The following is a 24,877-nucleotide window of genomic DNA, read 5'->3' on the forward strand; positions in this document are numbered from 1 at the left end:
AATAATAATAATAATAATAATAATAATAATAATAATTTTTAGAGCAGAACTGTAAAATCCCTTTTAATTTAATTTAATTTTTAATTTTAACTTCATTAATCCCTTTAACTCTCCCATTTTCCTCCGGAATCCCATTCCATGATTTTTCAGGAGCTGGGGAAGGCTTTTGGAAGGAGCCAAACTCAGGGATTAAGGCTGAGATGATCCAAGGGCTCGGGACAAATCCGACCTCGTCCCCTTCCAACACTTCGTGGATAAAGAATATTTTGTGGGGGGAATTAAAGCCTGAGTTCCAGAATTTTTAAGGAATCTGGCGCATTCCTGGGATGGAATTTGCCTCTGATCCTACAGCGGTTGTTTCCCAAGGAAAACCGGAAGAGAAGGATTTGATTTTCCAAGGTCTGGGAGTGAAGGGATGTGGGGACGCCTGAGGGGAGCCCAAATCCATGAAAATCCACCAGGATTTCATCCAGGTCACTTCCAGAGCTGGATAAATTCATCGGGATGGAGCCCTTGGAGGCTCCAAACCCCACTGATCATTCTTTGCTGGGATTTTTCCCAAAAAACCCGCCAGGATTTCCTTTGCCCAGCTCCGCAAACAGACAAATATTCGTAATTCACAAATAATATCCAGAATTTACAAATGATATCCGGAATGAACGAGCGGCCCACATTCCCAGCACTGGAAAAGATCCCATTGGAATGTTTTGAATCCTTGATTCCCTACTCCAGCTTTGCACCGAGGAGGAGCTGCCACACCGAGGTGGAAAACTCCTCACTCCCAGGTCCCTTTCAGCACAGCCCTGTTCACTCAAGCTGCCGGGAAATCAAATTAAATTCCTCCCACCGGCACTCAGGAGCGCCTGGTGCTTCCCAAAAAACCGCCAGCACCTCCCAGCTGGATCTTCCTGGGAATGCTGGGAATGGGTGGAAGCTCCTGCCTGGTGATGGTTGATGTTCATTGAGGATTTTGTCACTTTGAGCCCCTGTGACAGCTCAGGGTCCTTGTGTCCCTCAAACTGGCCCCGTTTCCTGTTCCGGAGTCACCCCAGCACACCAGGAATTCATTTTCCTGCAGGAATTCTCATTCCTGGAGGAAGACCTGCCCTGGAAGAGCTCGGAGCCAACGGAAAGGCTCTGGAGAGAGCCCCTCGTGTCCCCTCATCGATGCTCGGTGGGGACACCTGGGGACGCCCATCCCATGTCCCACCAGATTCCAGAGGCTCCCACTGGAGCAAAGGAGGGCCAGGAATACCCACAGCCACATTCCACACTCGTTTTTCCGCATCCCATCCCCCGGAGCCAACCACGGCCAATTCCACCAAGGCAGGGAATGATCCCTGGATATTTCATCTTTCCCAAAAGCAGGGAATGATCCCTGGCTATTTTACACTTCCCTGAATGCGGTGAGAATGTGGAAACACCCCCAGTTTTATCCCAAACACACGGGATTGGTAATTCCAGCCCCAGATCACCTCTGGATGTTTTACATTTCCCTGGAGACAGCAGGAATACTCCAGATGTGTCAAAACTCTGTGATTTATCCCAAACACAGGGAATTGGCGATTCCTACATTTCCCTGGAGATGGCGGGAATGCTCCATATCTGCTGGAACACTCCCTGTTTTATCCCAACTTTGGTGATTCCCACTTCAGGTTACCTCTGGATATTGTACAGTTCCCTGGAGACAGTGAGAATGCCACCCCTCCGTCAAAACATTCCCCTGTTTTTATCCCAAACGCATGGAATTGGCAATTCCCGCACTCCCCTGGGGATGCTGGGAATGCCCCATCCGTGAAACACCCCCAAACACACGGAATGGGAAATTCCTACTCCAAACCACCTGTGGAACCCTAAAACCACGAAGCCGCAATCCCTCCCTCCCCACCCACCCCAAAACCACCACTCGCCACCCAAACCCGTCCATACCCCACCCTAACCAAACCACGGGAGCCACTCTTCCCTTACTGGATTCCCGGCCGGAAAACCCGATGGGAATGAGCCCAAACTGGTCCCCCAGTGAGCCACTTACTGGTTTTGACCTTGAGGGTGTAGGGGTTCTTCTGCTGGATGGTGTGGGTGAAGTGGAAGCGGGCGTTGCAGCTGTAGTCGGTCAGCGCGTCCTGCGCCAGCACGTTAGAGAAGTAGAGGTCCCCGTTCTGGCCCTGGGACACGCGCTTGTCCTGCGGGATGGGCTCCATGGCTGCGGGGGAAAGGCGGGAATTTGGGATTTATGGAGGAGGGAAAGCACGGGGGTGAGGCTGATGCATCATGTTTTAACTTTCATGGCTCTGTGCTGCCCAGGGGTGCAGTTCTGAGCCTCACATTCAGTGTCAGATGGTAGATGCTGGCAAAGGTCGCAGCAGCCCCTCTTGCCAGAGGGCAGAGACGAGCCCAGACACAGAGTTCTTGTCGATCCCAGCATGAAGAGGGTCCTGCCTTATTCCCCTTTACAGCTCGGCCGTCCTGACTCCAACCACTCACCGACTGCGCGGCAGCTCCTGCCGTGGGTTTGCCTCGCAGCCTCGGACTGCTGGTTACTGCCGGCTGAGCTCTGAGCGCAGGCTTTTACTTTTACCTGGATAAACTCTGACCGCAGGCTTTTACCTGGCTGAACTCTGACCGCAGGCTTTTACCTGGATAAACTCTGACCGCAGGCTTTTACCTGGCTGAACTCTGACCGCAGGCTTTTACCTGGATAAACTCTGACCGCAGGCTTTTACCTGGATAAACTCTGACCGCAGGCTTTTACCTGGCTGAACTCTGACCGCAGGCTTTTACCTGGATAAACCCTGACCGCAGGCTTTTACCTGGCTGAACTCTGACCGCAGGCTTTTACCTGGATAAACCCTGACCGCAGGCTTTTACCTGGATAAACTCTGACCACAGGCTTTTACCTGGATAAACTCTGACCACAGGCTTTTACCTGGCTGAACTCTGACCGCAGGCTTTTACCTGGATAAACCCTGACCGCAGGCTTTTACCTGGCTGAACTCTGACCGCAGGCTTTTACCTGGATAAACTCTGATCACAGGCGTTTACCTGGCTGAACTCTGACCGCAGGCTTTTACCTGGATAAACCCTGACCGCAGGCTTTTACCTGGATAAACTCTGATCACAGGCGTTTACCTGGCTGAACTCTGACCGCAGGCTTTTACCTGGATAAACTCTGATCGCAGGCTTTTACCTGGATAAACTCTGACCGCAGGCTTTTACCTGGATAAACTCTGATCGCAGGCTTTTACCTGGATAACCTCTGACCGCAGGTTTTTACCTGGATAAACTCTGACCGCAGGTTCCGACAACAGTCTCTAACCACAGACCCAGACTGACCTCACAGCAGTGAGCCTAGAGTAGGAGGAAGGGCCCTAAACTAGCAGAAACTGCCCTGAATTAGGGGTTATGACCCTAAACCCGCAGAAAGTGTCCTAAGTTATCAGAAAAAAAACCCCTAAACTACCAGTAAGGACCCTAAACTAGCAGCCATGATCCTAAACTGGCAGAAACAACCCTAAACTATGAGGACCAACCCCAAACTATCAGCAACAACCCCACCCACGGTTATTTGATACCCCAAAGGCGATGGAGCCGCCATTCCCAGAATTCCCGGCGGGAAAGGCGCTTCCAACTCACAGCTGCTCATCCAGAAGATGACGGGCTCGGGGAGGCCGGGCGGGGGATTGCACTGCAGGCTCAGCGGGGCGCCCTCATCCACCTCGATCACATCCACCTTCTCCTTGGGCCACAGCGGAGACTCTGCCATGGGAAGCAAAGGAAAGTGAGGAAAGGTGGGAAAGGTTCCTGCGGAGTGATTCCCGCTGGATCCGGCCTTGTTTCAGTGTGAAATTCGTCTGGGCGTGCGCAAAACTCCCCGGAATTCATCCCCTGAAATCCATCGCTGGAATCCACACCCTTAAATTCATATCCTCATTTCCACACCCTCAATTCCATACCCCTCAATCCATCCCTGAAATCCAGCCCCTTAGATTCATATCCTGAAATCCATCCCCTCAATTTCATCCCCCGAAATCCATGTCCTCAGGTCCATATTCAAATCCATCCCCTTAGATCCCATCCATCAAATCTATCCCTGAAATCCACCCCCTTAAATTCATCCATTAGATCTATCCCTGAAATCCATCAAATCCGTACCCTGAAATCCATCCCATTAAATTCATCCATCGAATCCATCCCTGAAATCCATCCCCTTAAATTCACATCCCCAATTCCACACCCTCAAATCCATCCCTTCCATCCCGAGCAATTCCCCGTCACCTCCAGCCACAACCCCACTCCTTCCCTGTCTCCAGGACACACCTGGACACACCTGGAGCCGTTTGAGCCCTGGATATTCCCCCCCAAACCTCCCGCGGCCCTGCTCTGCTTCCCGGGAATCACTCACTGGAAACCTGGAGGTGGATTTTGCTGGAAAGAGCCGTTCCGTAGTCGTTCCTGGCGAAGCACTGGTACTCGCCCTCATAATCGTCGGGCCGGCCCCCGCTGTGGAAGTCGATGACCAAAGTCCCCGACCTCCTCCTCATGGACACTTTGGGATCCTTGGCCACGTTGAAGAACTTCCCGTTCCTGGTCCAGGAGAAGCTGGAACGGCAAGGAAAAGCTGGGTTTGGAATCATTCCCCGAGTGAGGTCTTTACCTGTGCTGTGCCAGTGGTGGGATGGGATGGGATGGGGAGGGAGGCTGGAACAGCGGGAGCGGCTCCGAGGGGACAGCGGGATCAGGGCTGGGAACGCACTCACATGGGAGTGGGATTGCCTTTGGCTTCGCACTCGATGAAGATGTTGTCCCTGGGATCCACGATGTAATCCTTGATGGATTGCTTGGTGATCGTGGGGGGCTGCGGCACTGCGGGGAAAGGGGAACCCGTGAGGAACCGCGGGAGATCCCTCTGTGCCATCATCCCACAGCAATTCCTGCTGGGATCTCAGCTCCTTCCCCCGGCTGCGTGTGCGATTTGGAGGCTGAATCCTGAGGAAAATCCTGATGAATTCCCTGAATTCATCACAGTGCCGGGGCTCCCTTTAGGTACCGAAAAACCCCCAATTCCCTCTCCGTGTCTTGGTCCCATTAGGGAATGTCCCAGTTCCAGCCTCCTGTTCCCACAGGGCGAATCCAATGGGAATCCATCCTGGATCTGCTCCGAAGGGGCAGGCCCAGGGATCCTGAGACATTCCTGGTGCAAAGAAGAGGCTCCAACCCCCCAGGACGGCCCCAAAGGAGCTCAGACCTGGAATTCAGGAGGGCAGGGATGGGAAAAGGGACACAGAAACCCCATGGCCGGAATAGGACCCGGCCCCAGTCTCCAAACTGCAGATCCCATCTCCTGGGATGAAGATCCAAGGCTGTCTCCTCATCCCACGAGATCCAGGGATGCTCCCAACTCATCAGGGCCAGGAGGAGATTCCTGCCCTCCTCCAAACCCAAACCCTGCAGGAACAACTTTTCCATGGAAAACACATCCTGGCTCCTGCCCCGGGGACAGCATCGAGAGCTGGGAGTTTTTCCCAAGCTGCTCCAGCTTTTCCATGCCTTTCCCAGCCTGGATGAGTGGGAAAAGCGGCTCAAATGTCCCCCTTGTGCCACCACAGCCACCACCAGCCCCTGCTCAGGGACCCCAGAGCAGTTTTGGGGACAAGGACACGGCCACCCCGAGGGGAGGGGACACTTACATTGGCTCTGGATATTTGCTGTTATTCCCAAAGGGAAAGCATAGAGGGGGGAAAAAGACAGGAGGTTAATTCAGGAGCAGCCCCGACCCCGGCACGGCCAGAAAACAATTCCAGGGAGTTTTTGCAGGCCTGGGAAACCCTACACAAAAACCCCTTTTGCTTCCAGGTGTGGAGGAGAAAAACCAGATGTGGAGGAGAAAACCCAAAGGTGGAGGAGGAAACCCAAATGTGGAGGAGAAAATCCAAATGTGGAAAAGAAAATCCAGATGTGGAGGAGAAAATCCAAATGTGGAGGAGAAAATCCAGATGTGGAGGAGAAAACCCAAATGTGGAAGAGAAAATCCAGATGTGGAGGAGAAAACCCAAATGTGGAGGAGAAAACCCAAAGGTGGAGGAGGAAATCCAAATGTGGAGGAGAAAATCCAAATGTGGAAGAGAAAATCCAGATGTGGAAAAGAAAATCCAAATGAGGAAAAGAAAATCCAGATGTGGAGGAGAAAACCCAAATGTGGAGGAGGAAACCCAAATGTGGAGGAGGAAACCCAAATGTGGAGGAGAAAATCCACCCGGGATGTTCCCACCTTCATCCCCCCTCCTGCCCATCCCAGGGTGGAAGTTTTGGGAAGGAAGTGGGGAGGATAAATCCCAAACTCACAGTCCAGGGGGACCTCGATGGCACTGACGAGGTGCTGGAGGCAGAGGACAAAGGCAATTCCGGCGCAGGTGACCTGGGATCTCCTCGGGATCATCTTGGAGCTTCCCTGGGTGGCCTCGGGATGTCCCTCGGGGTGACTTTGGGGTGTCCCTCGGGGTGGCACGTGCAGAGGGATCCTCAGCTGGAAAACAAAAAAAAAAACCCAAACCAACCCCAAAGTCGCATCACTGAGCCAATCCTGGTGTTTCCTTTCCCTTTGGAAACTTCGGGAACACGGCGATTCCACCCAAAAAAAAAAAAAAGGTGGGAATGGGGCCAGGAATGGTGTCCAGGATTTGGGGACACACGTGGGAACAGCTCTCCTGAGCCCGGGATTGTCCTGCTGGAAGGATTTATGGGGTTGTTTGGGCTCCGGCCCTGGAGTGAGTGCCCAGGGACCAAGAGAAAATTCCTGGCACCAGCGGGACCCAAACGGAGCCCGTGGGATGGAATAAAAAGGTGGATTTGCTGCTTTAAAAAAAAAAAAAATCAATAATCATTGTATTTTATCCATAAAAAATATCGAGGAATATCGGATCCCTCAGGGCATCGGGATGAGCTCAGGGGTCTGGGGCCCACCCCTGCTGTCCCAAAAATCCCGGCATTGATCCAGCAGAATTCCAGGATTGGGATCTTTCCCAACTGCTCTCCAAACAGTCCCATTCCCATCCGAGCTCCCAGGATCCCATTTTCCACCCAGGCACTTTTCGTCCCTCCGGTGACAAACGCAGATTCCCCAAAGGACAATGAAAAGCCTTAAATGCATTTCAGGCAGGAATGTTTTAGGGGAGGGAGGCAGTGGGGGTTAAAAACGGACAGTTTGGGCCTGAAAAATGAGGAATTTTTTTTTTGTTTTCCTTGGATTTGGGGGTGGGGAATGGCTGAGAGGGAAGGAGGAATTTCCTGGCACAGATTCCTGGGGGAATATTTGGAAATACAGGAAGATAAAAGGGCTGAGCCCAAGCTCTGCTGGCAGATCACGGAATCCTGGGATGGTTTGGGTTGGAAAGGGAATTCGAAGCTCATCCCAAGGGCAGGGAAACCTTCCCCTATCCCAGGTTGCTCCAACCTGGCACTGGAAAATTCCAAGGGCAAACCCCTGTAGCTCCCGCTGCAGTGGGGCTGCAAAAACCCGGGAATATCAGGAAAAAACTGAAACTCCAGACAATTTCTGAGCTGTAAAAACAGCACGGAATCTCTTCCTGAACCCGTGGGCAGAATCCTGCGGGAATTCAACCCCGGCCGGCCGATCCAGGACGATCCATAGGATGGCACGGGAGCAGCGCCGGCCGGGAGTAAGGAAAACCACAGAGGGAATTCAGCCCCTGGAAAATGCCAGGCTCCTCCAGGCTCCTCCAGGCTCCTCCAGGGCTCCTTTGTCCGGAGCAGATGTGGGCAGAGGGAACAATCCCTGGGAACAATCCACGGGAACAATTCCTGCCCGTGTAGGTGGGTGCTGGGGGAACACAGCCCCGCATTGTCCCGGCTGCTCCCTCCCGCCGGGAACGGGGAATTCTCCCCGTGGCACCGAGGCTGGAGCTGCCACAGGGATCGGGCGCATTCCGAGCTTGGGGAGAAGCTTTTTCCTGAAAAATCAGCGTTTTTCCCAGGTTTTTTTTTACTGCAGAGAAAGGATCTGAGGCCGGCCCAAAAAGGAGGAAAAATCCTTCAGGCTCATCCCTGTATCCCAAAGGGAGCGACGGAGAGGGGAAGGGGTGCTTGGGGTTAGTCCCTTGCCAGCAGGGCCAGGCTGAGAATTCCTCAGAATTCCATGGAATTCCCACTTTTCTCCCTCTCCAGGATCTGAAATGGGCAATCCGTGGGAAGAGCTTTTCTTCCTGCAGAAATTCCCAGGGAGATCCCGACCAGGACATGGTTCCCCTTTAGAGGATTTGGCCCAAACTCATCCGCCTGTCAGAATTCCCGAAATCCCTACAAACTGCAGCACCTGGAATGTTCCCTGGTCCCACTGGGTGCACAGACCCCTCTGAGGATGGGCTGGAATTCATTTATTCCCATTTCGCTAAGTGAGATTTTTTGGGATAACAACGGGAAGAATCCCTTCCCTTCACCCCCCGCTCCTGGAAACCAACCCCAGCTGCCAGAGCAGGAAACGGGGAGCGAAGGGAATCTGGGCTTGGAATTCAACGCAATCAAACAGTGAGGGGTCGGATTTAACCGGCTCGTTAGGGCCAGCAGGATGCTCCCGGCGGCGGCTGGATTTTTATCCCGGTTTTTCCCTGATTTATCCCGATTTACGGCTGCAGGAGGAACAGTAAAACTTCGGGAATTGCTGTTCCCGGGGAACGTTCCGGCAGCTCCGTTTGTTGCTCCATTAAAGGTGATTGAGGAGCGCTGGGGCAGCTTTGCCCCCGGCAGAAAATCCCGCTGGGTTTGGGATAACGGGAATGGTGGATTTAAAAAGCACCAGCGGATGTGATTCCCAGTTTGGAGCCGGGCTGGGAGAGCCGGGAATGTTCAGCCGGAGAAGGGGAAGGATCCAGGGAGAGCTCAGAGCTCGAAAGGGGCTCCAGGAGAGCTGGAGAGGGATTTGGGATAAGGGATGGAGGGGCAGGACCCAGGGAATGGGATCCACTGGAAAGAATTAGATGGGATTTTGGGAAGGAATTCCTCCCTGGGATGGTGGGGAGGGGCTGGGAAGGAATTCCCAGGGAATCCAAGGCTGGATTCCCACCCCTGGGAGTGTCCAAGGCCAGGCTGGAGCAATCTGGGACAGTGGGAAGTGGAATGGGATGGGCTTTAAGCTCCCTTCATCCCAAACCATCCCGGGATTCCATGGAACGGCACATCCCTACCACACCCATCAGAAATCATTCCAAGCAAATGTTGGGATTTCCAGGGCAAAACTCCATGGGAAGAAGGAAGGAAACGATCACGAAGGCAGGACAGGATCGTTTGGCATTCCAAATGGAATCCCGCATTCCAAAGGGAAAATCCAGGTGGGAAAGGGAAAATTTTGGTGCCACCCTGTGTCCCCTCACCAGACACTGGGGCTGCTCCAGCGCTGTTTTTCCAGGAATCCCAACAGAAAATCCCAAAGAATCTGCGGGGTGGTGCCTCAGAGACACTCCTTGTCCCGTTCCTGATGGAGCAGCAAATCCCATCCCACCAAATCCCATCCCACCAAATCCCATCCCACCAAATCCCATCCCACCAAATCCCATCCCACCAAATCCCATCCCGGCCCCCCCGGCAGCCCGGGGCAGGTGAAGGTGACACCGCGCCGTTGTCACCTCCTTTCCAGGGCCACCCATCCCACGCTGTTCCCAGAAAACCCTGGGAGCAGGTGGCACAGGGGGACACGGGCCCTGCCTGTCCCCGCAGCGTCCCCAGGCCACCCCGGCCTGGTGACATCTGGCCCCGGGATCAGCCAAGGGTAAATCGGGTGGAAAAACAACCCCGGGATGGATCCGGAGCCTCTGGAAAAGCTTCCCCGGCTCCCACCTCCGCTCCTGCTGCCAGAGGAGATTCTGGAGCTTGAGCTTCTCCCGGGATGGGAATGTTCGGACGAGCCGTGGGATTGTTGGGGTCCCCGGAATATCCCACCGGGGACATTCCAGGGTTTTGTGAGTAACATGATGGATGCAAGGCTCAGAGAGAGGAAAGCTCCGCGTTTCTCCGATCAGACGGAGCCGGGAGAGGCTTTGGAATTCCCTTCCCTGCTGGACACATCCCACGGCCGGTCCGTGCCGGGGGTGGCTGGTCCCGGGGGAAAATCCACTCTGGGAAGTTGGGATGCTTGGAATTCCTGCGCTGCGTGAGAGGATCCCTCGGACACAGGAACAGCAGATCCTGAGCCCGTCCTTGGATCCCAGACCTGGATCTCCCTCCTGCCAAGGGCATCAGGCACGGCTGAGCCCAGTGGGAAATGATTTATCCCAGTGGGAAATGATTCATCCCAGCGGGAACCACCTGATCCCTGTGGGATCTGATTTATCCCAGTGGGAAATTATTTATCCCGGTGGGAACCAATTTATCCCAGCGGGAACCGATTTATCCCAGCAGGAACCAATTTATCCCAGCGGGAACTGATTGATCCCAGTAGGAACCAACTGATCCCAGCAGGATCTGATTTATCCCAGCGGGATCTGAGCTGGCCTTGGGCACTTCCATGGAAGCCCATTCCCAAAAAAACCCCAGCTGGTGACCCAAAGTTGACACTCCAGGTGTGTCCCATCACTCCTGGCAGGGTTTGCTGATCCCATCCCCACTTCTTTTCCCAGCAATCGCGACAGCCCTCGAGGGCGTTTTCCGCAGGAATACCACCAAATCCCAAATTTCTTCGTTCCCCGGAGCTGGGAATGCCGAGGGCAACACCCTTCCCTGCTGTTTCCCACCATTCCCTGCTTTCCTCTCTCACCATTCCCTGCTTTTTTTCTCACCGTTCCCTGGCATTTCTCACAACTTTCCCCGTCGCTCTCCATGGAATTGTCACCCTTTGTCACTCAGTCATCAAATCCCGGTGTCGCCACCTCTCCATCTGCCTCCGGAACGGGAATAAATTAATTGGGAGAAGCTTTCTGGCTCCGGGATAATGAAGTTGGCAGAAGCCCAGCTCAGGAGGGAGCCCAGGGGTGCCGTGGTTAAAAAATTCCAGGAAAAGAGAAGGGATTTGAGGGACGGGGGGGGAGGAATTAAAACCTTAAATTGGAATTTAGGGTTTCCTTGGAAAAAGGATGGAGGGGATGGACTGAGGGGTTTTATCCGCCAAAACTTTCCAAAATCCCTGGGAAAAGGTGGAATTTGTGTCCTGGAAATCCTTGGGGACACAGATCTCCCTTTGCTGACACCGCTGGAAGCGGCAGGGAAAATCCTCAGGAAAATCCCGGAGTTTAAAGTTGAGGGGGAAAAAAAAAAAAAACCAAAGGAAAGGGAAATTTCAATATTTAGCTCCTCCCACCTCATCTCACATCCACCAGAGTTTCCTGCTGGGAATATTCAATGGGAAAAGCGTGAAAATCCATTAAAACCTCGGAGCTGAGGGAAACAAAGAGCAGGGATTGGGAACGAGGGGCTGGATCAGCGAATTCCTTGAATTCTGCATGTCGGAATTGGAGCTGGGATCCAACTCCAGGAAAACACCGAGAAGCTTTTCCATGAAAAATTCAGGAGAGGAGGAAGGATCCCACCTCTGGCACAGCTCAGGAACAGGATCCGGGCACGACCTGTCCCAAAAAAAAAAAACATTCCAAGATTTTCCCTGCCTTCCCCAGGATAATGGGGGAATGTGGAGCGTGTCCTGCCTTGGCTGAGGTGGAAAATTGGGAGCGGAAAATCGGGAATTTGGGGGAAATTGGGAGTGGAAAATCGGGAATCTCCTCAAAAAGGGGAAAATTGGGAGTGGAAAATTGGGAAAACCGGGAAAATTGGGAGTGGAAAATTTGGAATCTGCCTCATGTGGCTTTGGGAAGGATTTCTCTCCCTTTTTCCAAGCTCAAGACGGAACGAGAGCATGGAAAAAACCGGAATTTCCATGCGGGAGGGATGAATCCCACAAGATGCAGGCACAAACCCCCCTTTAGGATGTCAGGGAATCCCACAAAAACCTCGGAGCGGGATGACCTGGAGCATCCCTGCGGGATACCAGACCCCTTTTTTTGGGATTCTCCCTTTTTCCCAACCCTTTTCCTGCCGCTCTCCCGCATCCCTCAGGACCCATCCCTGGCTGGTGGCCATGGCAACGCCAATCCAAGGGGAGAAATCCGGAAAATTATTCATGAGGAAAGAGGGAGAGCTGGGAGCAAAACCCCTGGAAGCTTTTCCTGCCCGGAGCAGACCCTTCCTCGGCATTCCCATCGGGAAAACGCTCCTGATTTATTATTGAAAAGGGAAAACGTTCCTGTTGTTGTTGTTGTGGAGCTTAATCAGGAGGAAAATCTTCCCGGAGGAATCCTCGGTGATCCCAACTCTGCTCCCAGCCCCTTTTCCAGCTCCTCTGGTCCAGCTTTTCCAGAGCCTCTGAGCAGGAGGAGAGGTTGGGAAAGAGGAGCAGGAAAAACCTGGCTTTAAAGTCATGGAATTGTCCCACTCCCAGGAGGAGGGCGGCGTTAATTCCCGGCTCCCGAAGGAATTTTGCTCCATCAGCTCCGAATTCCCGGATTTCCAAACCTGCCTGTGCTTCCCTCTGCTCCATCCCTGCCCTTGGAATGGCACCCCTGGCAGCTCTGGAGTTACCCCATCCCAACGCCAGCACTGATCCCAAAAAATCCCAGTGGATCCCAAAAAAAATCCCTCAGCTCCACCTCCAAATCCCTGGAGGCCACAGGGAGCTCCAAACCTTCTCCCGTGTGCTTCCCCCTGCTCTGGGATGACCCCATCCCACACCAGGGCAGATCCCACAACCTCCACGGGTTTGATTTATTCCACCTCCTCCCTTTCCCTCTCCCACATCCTGAAAAGTTTTCCTTCTCCAGAGCGCAGGTTGAGCTCCTCCCTCTCCTTATCCCAAATAAAAACTGTCCTCCCTCTCCTTATCCCAAATAAAAACTGTCCTCCCTCTCTTTTATCCCAAATAAAAGATTTTCCACATTCTGGAAAGGACGGCCTGAGCTCCCCACATCCCAAAAAATCCCCGTTTCCCTCGAAGATTTTCCATATCCGCCCCCCCAAAAAATCCCCATTTTCCTCTAAGACTTTCCACATCCCCCCCAAAAAAAAATTCCCATTTCCCTCTGTGATTTTCCACATCCCAGAGAGGACACCCTGATCTCCCCACATCCCAAAAAAATTCCCATTTCCCTCTGTGATTTTCCACATCCCAGAGAGGACACCCTGATCTCCCCACATCCCAAAAAAATTCCCATTTCCCTCTGTGATTTTCCACATCCCAGAGAGGACACCCTGATCTCCCCAACATCCCAAAAAAATTCCCATTTCCCTCTATGATTTTCCACATCCCAGAGAGGACACCCTGATCTCCCCACATCCCAAAAAATCCCCGTTTCTCTCTAAGATTTTCCACATCCCAAAAAAAAAAATCCCCGTTTCCCTCTCGGCTCTTCCACATCCCAGAACGGCCACCCTGAGCCCTCCACATCCCAAAAAAAAACCCCCCATTTCCCTCTCCCTGCCCTCCCCACAACCACCTGGCTTATCCCAACCCCTCCACCCCGGAGAATCCCGGAGCTCCGATCCGCAATCCCGATTTTCTCCGTCCTTCCCTTCTCTCCCTTTTCCTGCTTTTTTTTTCTTTTTTTTTCTTTTTTTTTCCCGGTGGGAACAATGGAGCGGCGGGAGCGGACGCTGCCCGCCCGTGCCCCAGTGCCAGCCCGGGCCTGTCCCCGTGTCCCCAGCGCCACCAGGGAGGCGGTGACAGCGTTTTGTGTCCCCAGATGCAGCTCCGCTTTTGTTCCCTCTCCAGCGGAGACGTCCCCGGCACCGCTGAGAATTCCCAGCCGGGGATTTCTGAGCATCCCGCCGATATTCCCAGCTTGGAGTTTGTTGCGGGGGGGGGTTTGACTCTGCGAAAAGCGGCGGTGCCTCAAATCCTCAAATTCCTCAAATTTGCAGGAATTCTCCAGCTCCTCACCGCTTATTCCAAGGGCAGGGAGACACTTCCCTTGCCCTCCCCCGCATCCAGCAAAGTTTTCCCTCTCCAGAGCTCAGGAGCTCAGGTCTTCATCCCAAGGAAAAAGTGTCTTCCCCCTCTTTATCCCAAAGAAAAAGTGTCCTTTCTCTCTCTTTAATCCAAATAAAAAGTGTCTTCCCTCTCATTATCCCAAATAAAAAGTGTCCTCCCTCTCCTTATCCCAAATCAAAGTGTCCTCCCTCTCTGTATCCCGAACCCCAGGGGTCTCAAATCCAAGGATTTGCAGGAAATCTCTGTTTTCTCTCGTTTCACAATTCCAGAGGGATCCGTGGGGGATCCGCATTTCCCAACCTCCCGCACCCTCCTCGCTCATCCTGGGATTTTCCCAGCTGGGAAAGGGCCAACCCCAGCCAGGGAAAAGGAAGGAATTTAATTGAAAAAAATTAAAATTAAATTGAAATTAGAATTAAAATTAAAATTGAAATCAGAATAAAAATTAGAATAAAAATTAGAATTAAAATTAGAATTAAAATTAGAATTAAAATTAGGATTGAAATTAAAAACCAAAATTGAAATTGGAATTAAAATTAAAAATCCAGGCAGGGCCTGGCTGCGTATCCCGGCTCCAGCAGAAATTCGGGAACAGATGGGGAAGGAGGGAGCGGGGAGAGGAATCTTTGTTGGGATAACCGCCGGAAGGCGCTGAGGGGGCCGGGATTTCCCTGGAGGGCAGCGCAGGAACTTCAGGAGACACTTCCCGGAGAAGAAAAGCGGGAATTTCCCGGCCAAGGGCAGCGGGAGATCAGGACTAACCAGGCCGGCCCAGCAGCCATAAGCCCGACTTAAAAACCAAGCTCCGCTTCGTAGCTTCAAATGAGGAATCCCCCGATCCCATCCATTAGCATCTCATTAATATGCAATTCCCATTTTCCCGGCTAAACGGTTGGGATTAGGGAAGGCTGGGAGGAGGAGATGCCCCAGTGCCCGCTCCAAGAATTCCCATTTTCCTGCTTCCCGAGGTGCCCTCCAAGGATTCACCTTTTCCCGCCTCGGGTGGATCCAAATCCTGATATTTGGGATCCAACGGAGCGAAAATTCCCCTTTTTCCAGCTCCCTCATGCCAGCGTGGAATGAACGCCGTGCCGAGGGGGATGTTCTTATCTCCACCACCAAAAATTCCCTTTCTCGGCGGGAATTCGGAGCTCCCGGGAGCCGCTCCCGAGGCTGAATCCCATCCCAGCTCCCTCCATCCCCCAAATCCTCCCGCCCCTCACCGCAAACCCCTTTCGGTCTCACTTTGAGCCTCAATCAACCCTCGGGAGCCCGCGCCGGGATAATTCCAGCCGGGATAATTCCAGCCTGGTTGATCCCGGATTTTCTGGGATTGGGCGATGCCCAGGCGGGCACGGCAGAGAGATTTCCGACGGAGAATTTCCAATTTCTGGAAAATCGGAACGGGGCCGGGAAGGAGAGGAAGGGTGGGACAGCGAGAGGGGCAAAGCTCGGGATTTGAAACCATCAAAGGCCATCCCAAATCCCCTGGAATTGCTCCTTCTCCCGGTTTTCCTTGGATCCGCTGGAATTAAAAACCGCTCCGGCCTCTTGGGGAGGGACCGTGAAGGAGAGGCAGGATTTTAATTTTATTCCCAAAAGCAGCTCCTGGGATGTTCCGTGGGGATACCAAAGGAAAAGTGGGATGTTGGAGAGGATCTGGGGGTTCTGGCCATTCCATGAGTTCCCAGGGAAAGGAGGGAACACAGAATTCCCAAGGGTGGCCACGGTGGCACCTCCCAGACCCGGCCAGGTTGCTCTGCCCAGTGCTGGGCTGGTCCTTCACAAGGATTTTTGGGATTTCCCAGTGCCCAGAGCCAGGAAATCCTGCCTGGAGAAGCCTCAGCTTCCCGATTTCCTGGGTTTGGCTCTGGATCTGTGGGGCTGGAGCTGTGGGACGTCCCCAGGAATTCCTCCGGACCCTGGAGATGTCTCCAGGAATTCCTCCTGACCCTGGAGATGTCCCCAGGAATTCCTCCGGACCCTGGAGATGTCCCCAGGAATTCCTCCGGACCCCGGAGATGTCTCCAGGAATTCCTCCGGACCCCGGAGATGTCCCCAGGAATTCCTCCGGACCCTGGAGATGTCCCCAGGAATTCCTCCTGACCCTGGAGATGTCCCCAGGAATTCCTCCGGGCCCCGGAGATGTCCCCAGGAATTCCTCCTGACCCTGGAGATGTCTCCAGGAATTCCTCCTGACCCTGGAGATGTCCCCAGGAATTCCTCCAGACCCTGGAGATGTCCCCAGGAATTCCTCCAGACCCCGGAGATGTCCCCAGGAATTCCTCCGGACCCTGGAGATGACCCCAGGAATTCCTCCGGACCCTGGAGATGTCCCCAGGAATTCCTCCTGACCCTGGAGATGTCCCCAGGAATTCCTCCGGGCCCCGGAGATGTCCCCAGGAATTCCTCCTGACCCTGGAGATGTCTCCAGGAATTCCTCCTGACCCTGGAGATGTCCCCAGGAATTCCTCCAGACCCTGGAGATGTCCCCAGGAATTCCTCCAGACCCCGGAGATGTCCCCAGGAATTCCTCCGGACCCCGGAGATGTCTCCAGGAATTCCTCCAGACCCTGGAGATGTCCCCAGGAATTCCTCCTGACCCTGGAGATGTCCCCAGGAATTCCTCCGGACCCCGGAGATGTCCCCAGGAATTCCTCCTGACCCTGGAGATGTCCCCAGGAATTCCTCCGGACCCTGGAGATGTCCCCAGGGATTCCTCCTGACCCTGGAGATGTCCCCAGGAATTCCTCCGGACCCTGGAGATGTCCCCAGGAATTCCTCCTGGGTGGGAAGAAAGGGAAGAACGAAGGGGAAAAAGGGAAGAATAAAGGGGGATAAAGGGAAGAATCTTCCTGAATCCCCCAAAACCCTCCGGAAATCCCAATTAACGCTTCAGAAATCCCAATTAACACTTCGGAAATCACAATTATCACCTCGGCGCACCTTGAACTTCCCTCTCCTCTCCTTCCAGCATTCCCATTTCATCTTTCCCCGACAAAACCGCACCCCACACCCCTCCCCCGCCTCCCAGGGGAGCCCTTCGGATCCTTTTCCCAAAAAAATCCCCCGAGATGAGGCTTTGGGAAGAGATTCCAAGGATCTGGGAGAGCCGGGAGAATCCCACACCGCTGGATCAGAGAGCTCAGCTCCATCCCAGGGCACCGTTCCCGCTCTTCGCTCTCCTCCGGCGGAGCGCGGGGCTAAAATTCCGCCCGAGCAGCTCCAAATCCCAAATCCTGGGGGATTTTATGGCCTCTGGAGCCCGATCCCGGGGACAACTCCGGCTGTGGCACAGATCGGGAGCAGAAATAGCAGCAGGGGGGCACGGGTGGCTCCGAGGTGGAAAAATTTGGGATGAGCACAGTTTGGGATGGGAAAAATTTGGGATGGGCAAAATTTGGGATCGGCACAGTTTTTGGGATCGGCACATCCACCTGCACGGGGTCGGAGCTGGGGGATCTCCAGCCCCTCCAAAGCCTCTCCCGGCTCCGGTTGGTGGGAATAAGATCCTAAAATTCCCAAAGCCCCTCCCTTAGTGGGAAAGGGATCCCAAAGCCTTTCCACAGCTTCTCCCGGCTCAGATTTATTGGGAAAGTGATCCCAAAATTTCCCAAAGCCCTCTATGGCTTCTCCTGGCTCAGGTTTGTAGGCAATGGGATCCCAAAACTTCCCAAATCCCCTCTGCAGCCTGCCCCAGCTCAGGTTTCCAGGGAATGGGATCCCAAATCCCACGCTGCCCGTCCCATCCCGGATAGAATTGCGCCATCTGCCCTCCCACATCCCAGCAGCTGTTCGGGATCAATCCCGGCCCTTCCCACCGGACAATGGGGCGGGAACGGCTCTTCCCTTGGGAACAACGAGGGGTTGGGTTTGCTTCCTGCTGGGTTTCATCCCTGGTTTTCCCCTTGCTCTGCTTTGGAAGAGGAATTCTGAGAAGCACCCACGGCTGGGAATTCCTGGGAAGTGTCCATTCCCACCTCCATCCCAAATCCAAGATTCGGGTCAAAATCCTGCCAGGAACGCTTTAAAAAAACCCCCCAAATTCCCCCCCCTCCCCCCCCCCCGGCTCAGCCAGGAATCATTCCCACCCCCATCCCAACCCCAAAGGCTGGAAAAGGGAGACAAAGGAGCAGAAAATCCCTGGAATCAAACATTTGGGAGCAGCCTGCTGTCCTGGGCCGGGGCCAGCTCAGCCTGGCAGCTGTCACCGCGGCCAGAGCCATTCAGACGAGGTCAACCAAAAATCCCCAGGCTGGTCCCAGCTGCTGGGATGGCCGGGAATAAATCCCCGGGGAGAGCTGGCAGCTGGATCCCGGAGCTGGCAGCAGGAAACGGCAGCAGCCCGGGATTGAGCAAAATCGGAGTTTTTTTTGAAGGACGTTCGGGGAAAATCCGCCCTCGGAAACGTGCGGTTCTGGCGTTGGGTGTAAAAAAAAACCACGCGGATGAATGCAGCCCGATTCCAGCTTTTCCGGGAATTCTGAGTTTGGACGGGAAGTTTGGGGGTTGAGGGTATTTGATGTTGGAATTGAAGTTTTCCAGATGCGGGGGAAGGAGGAAATGGGGTTATCCATTTGCTGAGGGGATTTGAGGTGGAATTGCGGGGTCACGGAATGTTTGGGTGGGGAGGGAGATTAAAGATCCCCCAGGGCCACCGCAGGGACGCCTCCCACTGTCCCAGGTGGCTCATGGGATCCTTCCAGAATCCAGCCGTGGATTCTCTGGGAATTCCATCCCAGGGCCTCCCCGCCCTCACAGGGAAAAATTCCTTCCCAATATCCCGCCCAACTTTCCCCTTTCCAGCCTGAATTCATCCCCTTGTCCTGTCAGCCCAATTCCGGATTCCCTTTTCCTTCCCTGTAACTCCTTCACATCCCGAGGTTTCCACATAGATCAAACCCTGAGGTTTCCATATAAATCAAATCCCGAGATTTCCATATAAATCAAAATGAGGTTTCCACACAAATCAAATCCCGAGGTCTCCACACAAACCGAATCCCGATATCCCCACACAACATTCCCTTCTCCAGGCTGCCCATTCCCAACATCCTCAGCTCATCCCAAGTGTCCCCAGAGGAGCTCCCCAGCGTCCCCAGTGTCCCCAGAGGGGTCTCCAGTGTCCCCAGTGGAGGTCCCCAATGTCCCCAGTGTCCCCAGAAGGGTCCCCAGTGTCCCCAGAGGGGTCCCCAGTGTCCCCAGAGGGGTCTCCAGTGTCCCCAGTGTCCCCAGAGGGGTCCCCAGTGTCCCCGGTGTCCCCAGAGGGGTCCCCAGTGTCGCCGGTGTCCCCAGAGGGGTCCCCAGAGGGGTCCCCAGTGTCCCCAGTGTCGCCAGTGTCCCCAGAGGGGTCCCCAGTGTCCCCGGTGTCCCCAGAGGGGTCCCCAGTGTCGCCGGTGTCCCCAGAGGGGTCCCCAGAGGGGTCCCCAGTGTCCCCAGTGTCCCCAGTGTCGCCAGTGTCCCCAGAGGGGTCCCCAGTGTCCCCAGTGTCGCCAGTGTCCCCAGAGGGGTCCCCAGTGTCCCCAGTGTCGCCAGTGTCCCCAGAGGGGTCCCCAGTGTCGCCAGTGTCGCCGGTGTCCCCAGAGGAGATCCCCAGTGTCCCCGGTGTCCCCAGAGGGGTCCCCAGTGTCCCCAGTGTCCCCGGTGTCCCCAGAGGGGTCCCCAGTGTCCCCAGAGGGGTCCCCAGTGTCGCCGGTGTCCCCAGAGGGGTCCCCAGTGTCGCCGGTGTCCCCAGAGGGGTCCCCAGTGTCCCCAGAGGGGTCTCCAGTGTCCCCAGTGTCCCCGGTGTCCCCAGAGGGGTCCCCAGTGTCCCGGCACGTGCGGCTGGCACAAAGCCCCGTCCCGTCCCTCCCCTCCCCCCGCTCCCAGCTGGAATTGCCTCAACCCCATCCCGAAGGGGATCCCCACAAGGAGCCTTTGTGGCCGGCTCTGCTGGGAATGTCCACGCCAGATTTGGGGAATGGGACAGCGCCGAGGTGACAGCGGGGACGGGAGGCTCCCTGGGGCCCGCGCTCCATCGGCACCGGCCTCACAGAGGAGCCTTTATCCCGCACGGAGCGGGATCGGGAGCGATCCCGGCCCCACAGACACGGCTGTGTCTGCAAATCCCCCGTGGATCGACAACCACCCTCCTGGAAAGCCTGGAGAGGGATGGAGGGGCTTCGGGAAGAGGGGGAGAAACGGAAAAGCCGGAGCAGAAGTCGTCCAACGACACGGAAAATGAGGGAAATGAGGTTGGAAGGGAATTCCCTCCGGGGCAGGAAGAAATCCAGACCTGCCTGACGAGATCCGACAAAGATTGGAAGGGAATCTGAGCCCTGGATGGATCCTGGCGGGTTTGAACCCGACGGAAGATTTTGGGAAGGGCAAACAAAACCCAAGGGAAGAGCCGGTGGGATTGGGAAGGGCCGGTGGGATTGGGAAGGGCTGGTGGGATTGGGAAGGGCCGGTGGGAATGGCTGATCTTCACCCAGGAGAAAAGGGAAGGTTGGGATTCTTTCCCTGCTCACAGGTTGGGGGAATATCCAATAAAAACTGCTGGGAATATCCAATAAAACTGCCAGGAATACCTGGGAAAAAAACCTGCTGGGAGTATCCAAAAAACCCGCTCTGAATATCCAACAAAACCTGTTCCGAATCTCCACCAAAAAACTATTGGGAATATCCAATAAAAACCACTGGGAATATCCCCAAAAAAAAGTCCCCTGAATATCCACCAAAACCTGCCAGGAATATCCAATTAAAACTGCCGGGAATATCCAAAAAATCTGCCGGAAATATCCAATAAAAACTGCTGGGAATATCCAATAAAAACTGCCAGGAACATCCAATAAAAAATTCTCCTACAAGGATGGGCAGCCGAGATTTTTCCAGGAGGAAAAAAATCCCCCAAAGCCACAGGAAGAGGGAGCGGATCTTGATCCCTGCTCCCAAAAATCCCAGGGGCAGCCGGATCCCCAAACAATTCCGGCTGGGATTACCCCAGGAGGGGTTTAAGCCCCCAGCTGAGCCGGGATTTACCCAGGCGGAGTTTAAAACCTCTCCTAAATCGTGGAGACCACCCGGAGCCCAAACCCCAGCTTAAAAACCAGGCTGGAGATGGAAAAGAGGGAATTCCCACATTCCCTGAATTCTGTTGTTCCCATGAATCCCTGATTTCCCTTTGGATCCTGGGTTCGGCTTGGAATAGCGAGATGGGAACTCCGGGAGTTGCCGAATCTCCAGGAGATGCTTCAGCACCCTGGAGAGCGGCCGGATCCTTTTCCCACCCACGGACATTCCCGGCCTCGGCATTCCCAGGTTTTCCAGAGAATTCCTGGAATTGCCCCATCCCTGGAAGTGCCCAAGGCCAGCTTGGAGCAACCTGGGATAGGGGAAGTGAAATTCCCTGCCCGGGGAACGGGATGAGCTTCAATTTTCCAAGCCAAATTATTCCATGATTTCACAGCCCTTTGAACTCGGGGATCCTTGGGACAACCAGGAAAAGGGAACAATTCAGAGGGGGAAAAAAAATGGAATTTTTTTGGCCCATTTTCCACAGATCCAAGGAGAACATTCCCGCCCTCCCAGCTCCCGCTGGAGCTGCCAGCGCGGCCTGTCCCTGCCAGGAGATTTCAGGAGGAATTTGGGATTCAGGCTGACAGAGCCGCGGGATCGGACTCGGCCTCTCCCCGGGAAAAGGAGCGAAATTCCGCTGCCAAGGAGGCGGAAAGGGCCGGAAAAGCTGCCAGGAATTCCAATGAACCTCCGGCTTCACCTTGCTCCAACGCCGGGGGTTGTGCTCCTGTTTTCCCACTCCCCGTGAGGATCCAGCTTTGCTTCCAGAGGTGGGAAAGGAGCAGCCCAGAATCCAGGGCAGGCATTTATCAGCTCTTCCCGAACCTGGATTGAGCAAAGCTCCCTCTTCCCTTTGGATGCTCCTCTGGAAAATCTGGGAATGCACCAACCCCCTGCTTTAGGCAGAGGAATGCCAGGGGGGAAAAAAAATAAATCCAAAATTTTCCTTTTAGAGGGAAAAATCTCCATTATTCCGTCTCCCCTGTGCCCTTTGGATGCTCCCTCTCAGCTGCATCCCTGAGGAAAAAAAGGGCTGGATCTCAAAACACCGGGATGAGATCCAAAGGAACATCAGGAGGCGTCGTCTGGAATTTCTGTCCACCCAAACTCATCCCTTTTTTTTTTTTCTTTCTTTTTTCTTCTTTTTTTTTTCCCCCCGTGGATAATCCCTCTCCTCCGATCTCATTAAGTGGGAATGGTGATCCCGATAAACCCGGGGATAAATCCTCCTCTTTTTTTAATCCCTAATAACCCAGCCCCGTTTCTTTCAGCTCGGGATTAAAGGGGGAAAAAAAAGGGGGGGGACAGGGATTATGGAACGTTTCGACTTCCAGCAAATTCATTCCGAGCCGGAATCCCTGGAATTACACAATAATTATCCCGGAGAGCCTGGAGAGGGACGAAGGGGCTTCGGGAAGAGGGTGGGGGAATGGAAAAGCCGGAGCAGAAGTCGTCCAACGGCACGAAAAATGAGGGAAATGAGGTTGGAAAGGAATTCCCTGCGGGGCAGGAAGGAATCCAGACCTCCCTGACGAGGTCTGACAAAACTGTAACGGAATCCAAGCCCTGGATGGATCCTGGCGGGCTTCAGGAATACTTTGGGAAGGGCAAACGAAACCCGAGGAATTTTTTTTTTTTTTAGGAGTCTCCTCACAGATTTTCCAGTTTAAATTTAAAAAAAAAAAACCTGATTTTTTCATTTTTTAAATGGGTTTGAATCCTCTGAATCCCCCCAGCTGCTTTTTATTCCACCCAAAAAAGTGTGGAGAACAGGGAATCCCACAGCTCCCAGAAAGCAAAGGAAGGAAGGAATTCTGCCTGAACTTCCCGGTTTTTCTCCCTGGAAATGAAGTTCTGACGGGATTTGGAAGGTTGGCGCCGCTGCCCGGACGAGTAAATTACAACCCCACAGCAAAATCCACTCCCACCCGGAAAACAGACCCGGAAATTCCTGCCGGGCGCTCCCAGATTAAATCGGAGCCTCAGGAACTGCCCTGGGAATGCGGCTGCTCCATTTTCCCAGATTCCTCAAACAAATCCCAAACTTTTCCCTTGGAGACTCCTCCTTCCCCGAGCAAGGGCAGGACGGAGCCGAGGACTCCCAAAGCTCCAGATGGAACCAGCAAATTCCAAAGCTCTGAGTTCCCTTTCCAAGCTCCGCCTGCCCAGGTGAGCTCCCCTGGTCTTTATCCAGGGAATTTTTCCTTGGAGCACCCCATAACCTCCACGTTCCCGATAATTCCTCTATTCCTGGATAAACCCCGTCTTTATCCAAGGAATATTCCCTTGGAGAACCCCAGAACTTCCCCATTTTTCTCAGCAGGGCTGAGCAGGCGGCAGGGACAGAGGGAGGATCCAATCCAGGGCCAGGATCCCTCTGGAAAATCCCTTTTGCCAAGGTGACCTCACCTGGGATGGAGCACTGGGATTAAGGACGGCTCCGGTGGGAAGGGAAACTTCCTTAAATCCATTTCTTCCCCCCTTTTCCCAACAAAGGAAGCAGCAACCAAGATCCCTTTTCCTGCTGCCCGTGTCCATCCCTTCCCTCAAAATCTTGGGAATCAGCAAGAGCTTCCTGGGATGGCTTCCCATTCCCATTCCCATTCCCAGCTTCCCATTCCCAGCTTCCCATTTCTCTTCCCATTCTCATTGCCCATTTCTCATTCCCATTCCCAGCTTCCCATTTCTCTTCCCATTCTCCTTCCCAGTTTCTCATTCCCAGGTGGATCCAGACTCTGTGATTCCCACCTGAGCCCAACCCTGCTCATCCCCCCTACACCCCGGAGTATCCCACGAGTATCCTACTCGGAGTACCCCAACCACCTGCCAGGAGCAAAAACAGGGAAAAAATTCCTCCTTTTTCCTGTTATTATTCAATATTTTCGCCCGTTTTTGGGACCGTTTGTGGTGGAGTTTTTCCAGCGGATTTTGGGGGATTTTATCTCCCCAAAACCCCCCGGAGAGAATGAGAAAACACGAAAAGAAAAGATGAAAAGAAATCCTTATCAATTAATTCAGGAAACCTTGGGATGTTCCCCACTTAATCCTTATCAATTAATTCAGGAAACCTTGGGATGTTCCCCATTTAACCCTTATCAATTAATTCGGGAAACCTTGGGATGTTCCCCATTTAACCCTTATCAATTAACTCAGGAAACCTTGGGATGTTCCCCATTCAATCCTTATCAATTATTTCGGGAAACTTGGGATGTTCCCCATTCAATCCTTATCAATTAGTTCAGAAAACTTGGGATTCTCCCCATTTAACCCTTATCAATTATTTCGGGAAACTTGGGATGTTCCCCATTGAATCATCAGCTGGGATTGGATCAAACTGCCTTTAAACCAAACCCCTCGGGATGAGGACGAGGACGGAGCTTGGTTAGGCCCAGAATTAACACAAAGCCAGGCCCAGGCCCCAACTCCCGTAAACAAAGTCGCTTTTCCAACCCAACAACTTCTCCCCGTCAGCTGAGCGCTTTTTCCCATGCATTATTTATGTCGGATTCACGTTACAACCACACCAGCGGGAAGGGGGGGGAAAAAAAAAAATGGGAAAAGGCACCAAAGGCCCAGCCCAGCACCGGGGAAATGACAAAATCAAAAATAGCAACCGAGAAATAGCGGAGAAAAATAATGCCAAATCCGAGTTGTCTTTGGGCAGGGAAAGCGAAGTTTTCTTGGAACAAAGCAGCCCCTCGGCGGCTGCCAAAGGCGGGGGGGAGGTTTTTCCAGGAGCACGGGGCGGAAAGAAAGGAGTCAGCATCCCTGGAAAAGTCACAGGATTCCTGCTTTTGTCCTCGGCAGCTGCCAGGAGCACCCCGGACACACATCACGGCGTCA

The 24,877-nt window shown here is 53.7% G+C and overlaps 1 protein-coding gene across 15 annotated transcripts in view; it reads right to left on the minus strand.

Moving 5' to 3' along the window:
• NFASC (neurofascin) overlaps positions 1 to 24,877 on the minus strand; it is an 82,133-nt gene that overhangs the window by 56,045 nt on the left and 1,211 nt on the right. For 4 of the 15 annotated variants that reach the window (XM_066203905.1, XM_066203898.1, XM_066203900.1 and 1 more), the window contains exons 1-7: positions 10,785 to 10,922; positions 6,343 to 6,523; positions 5,688 to 5,705; positions 4,758 to 4,863; positions 4,403 to 4,599; positions 3,634 to 3,756; positions 2,033 to 2,203 (exon numbers count right to left, since the gene is read on the minus strand). In XM_066203905.1, the coding sequence (XP_066060002.1) occupies positions 2,033 to 2,203; positions 3,634 to 3,756; positions 4,403 to 4,599; positions 4,758 to 4,863; positions 5,688 to 5,705; positions 6,343 to 6,523; positions 10,785 to 10,826 (838 nt within the window). In that variant the 5' untranslated portion in view covers positions 10,827 to 10,922. Of the gene's footprint in view, positions 1 to 2,032; positions 2,204 to 3,633; positions 3,757 to 4,402; positions 4,600 to 4,757; positions 4,864 to 5,687; positions 5,706 to 6,342; positions 6,524 to 10,784; positions 10,924 to 24,877 lie in introns of those variants that run through there. The other 11 variants (XM_066203895.1, XM_066203894.1, XM_066203906.1 and 8 more) reach the window with 8 other exon arrangements.

Source organism: Chamaea fasciata, unplaced genomic scaffold (genome assembly GCF_029207755.1).
Source record: "Chamaea fasciata isolate MVZ Bird 193981 ecotype frontalis unplaced genomic scaffold, bChaFas1.0.hap1 SCAF_25, whole genome shotgun sequence".
Taxonomy (NCBI): domain Eukaryota; kingdom Metazoa; phylum Chordata; class Aves; order Passeriformes; family Sylviidae; genus Chamaea; species Chamaea fasciata.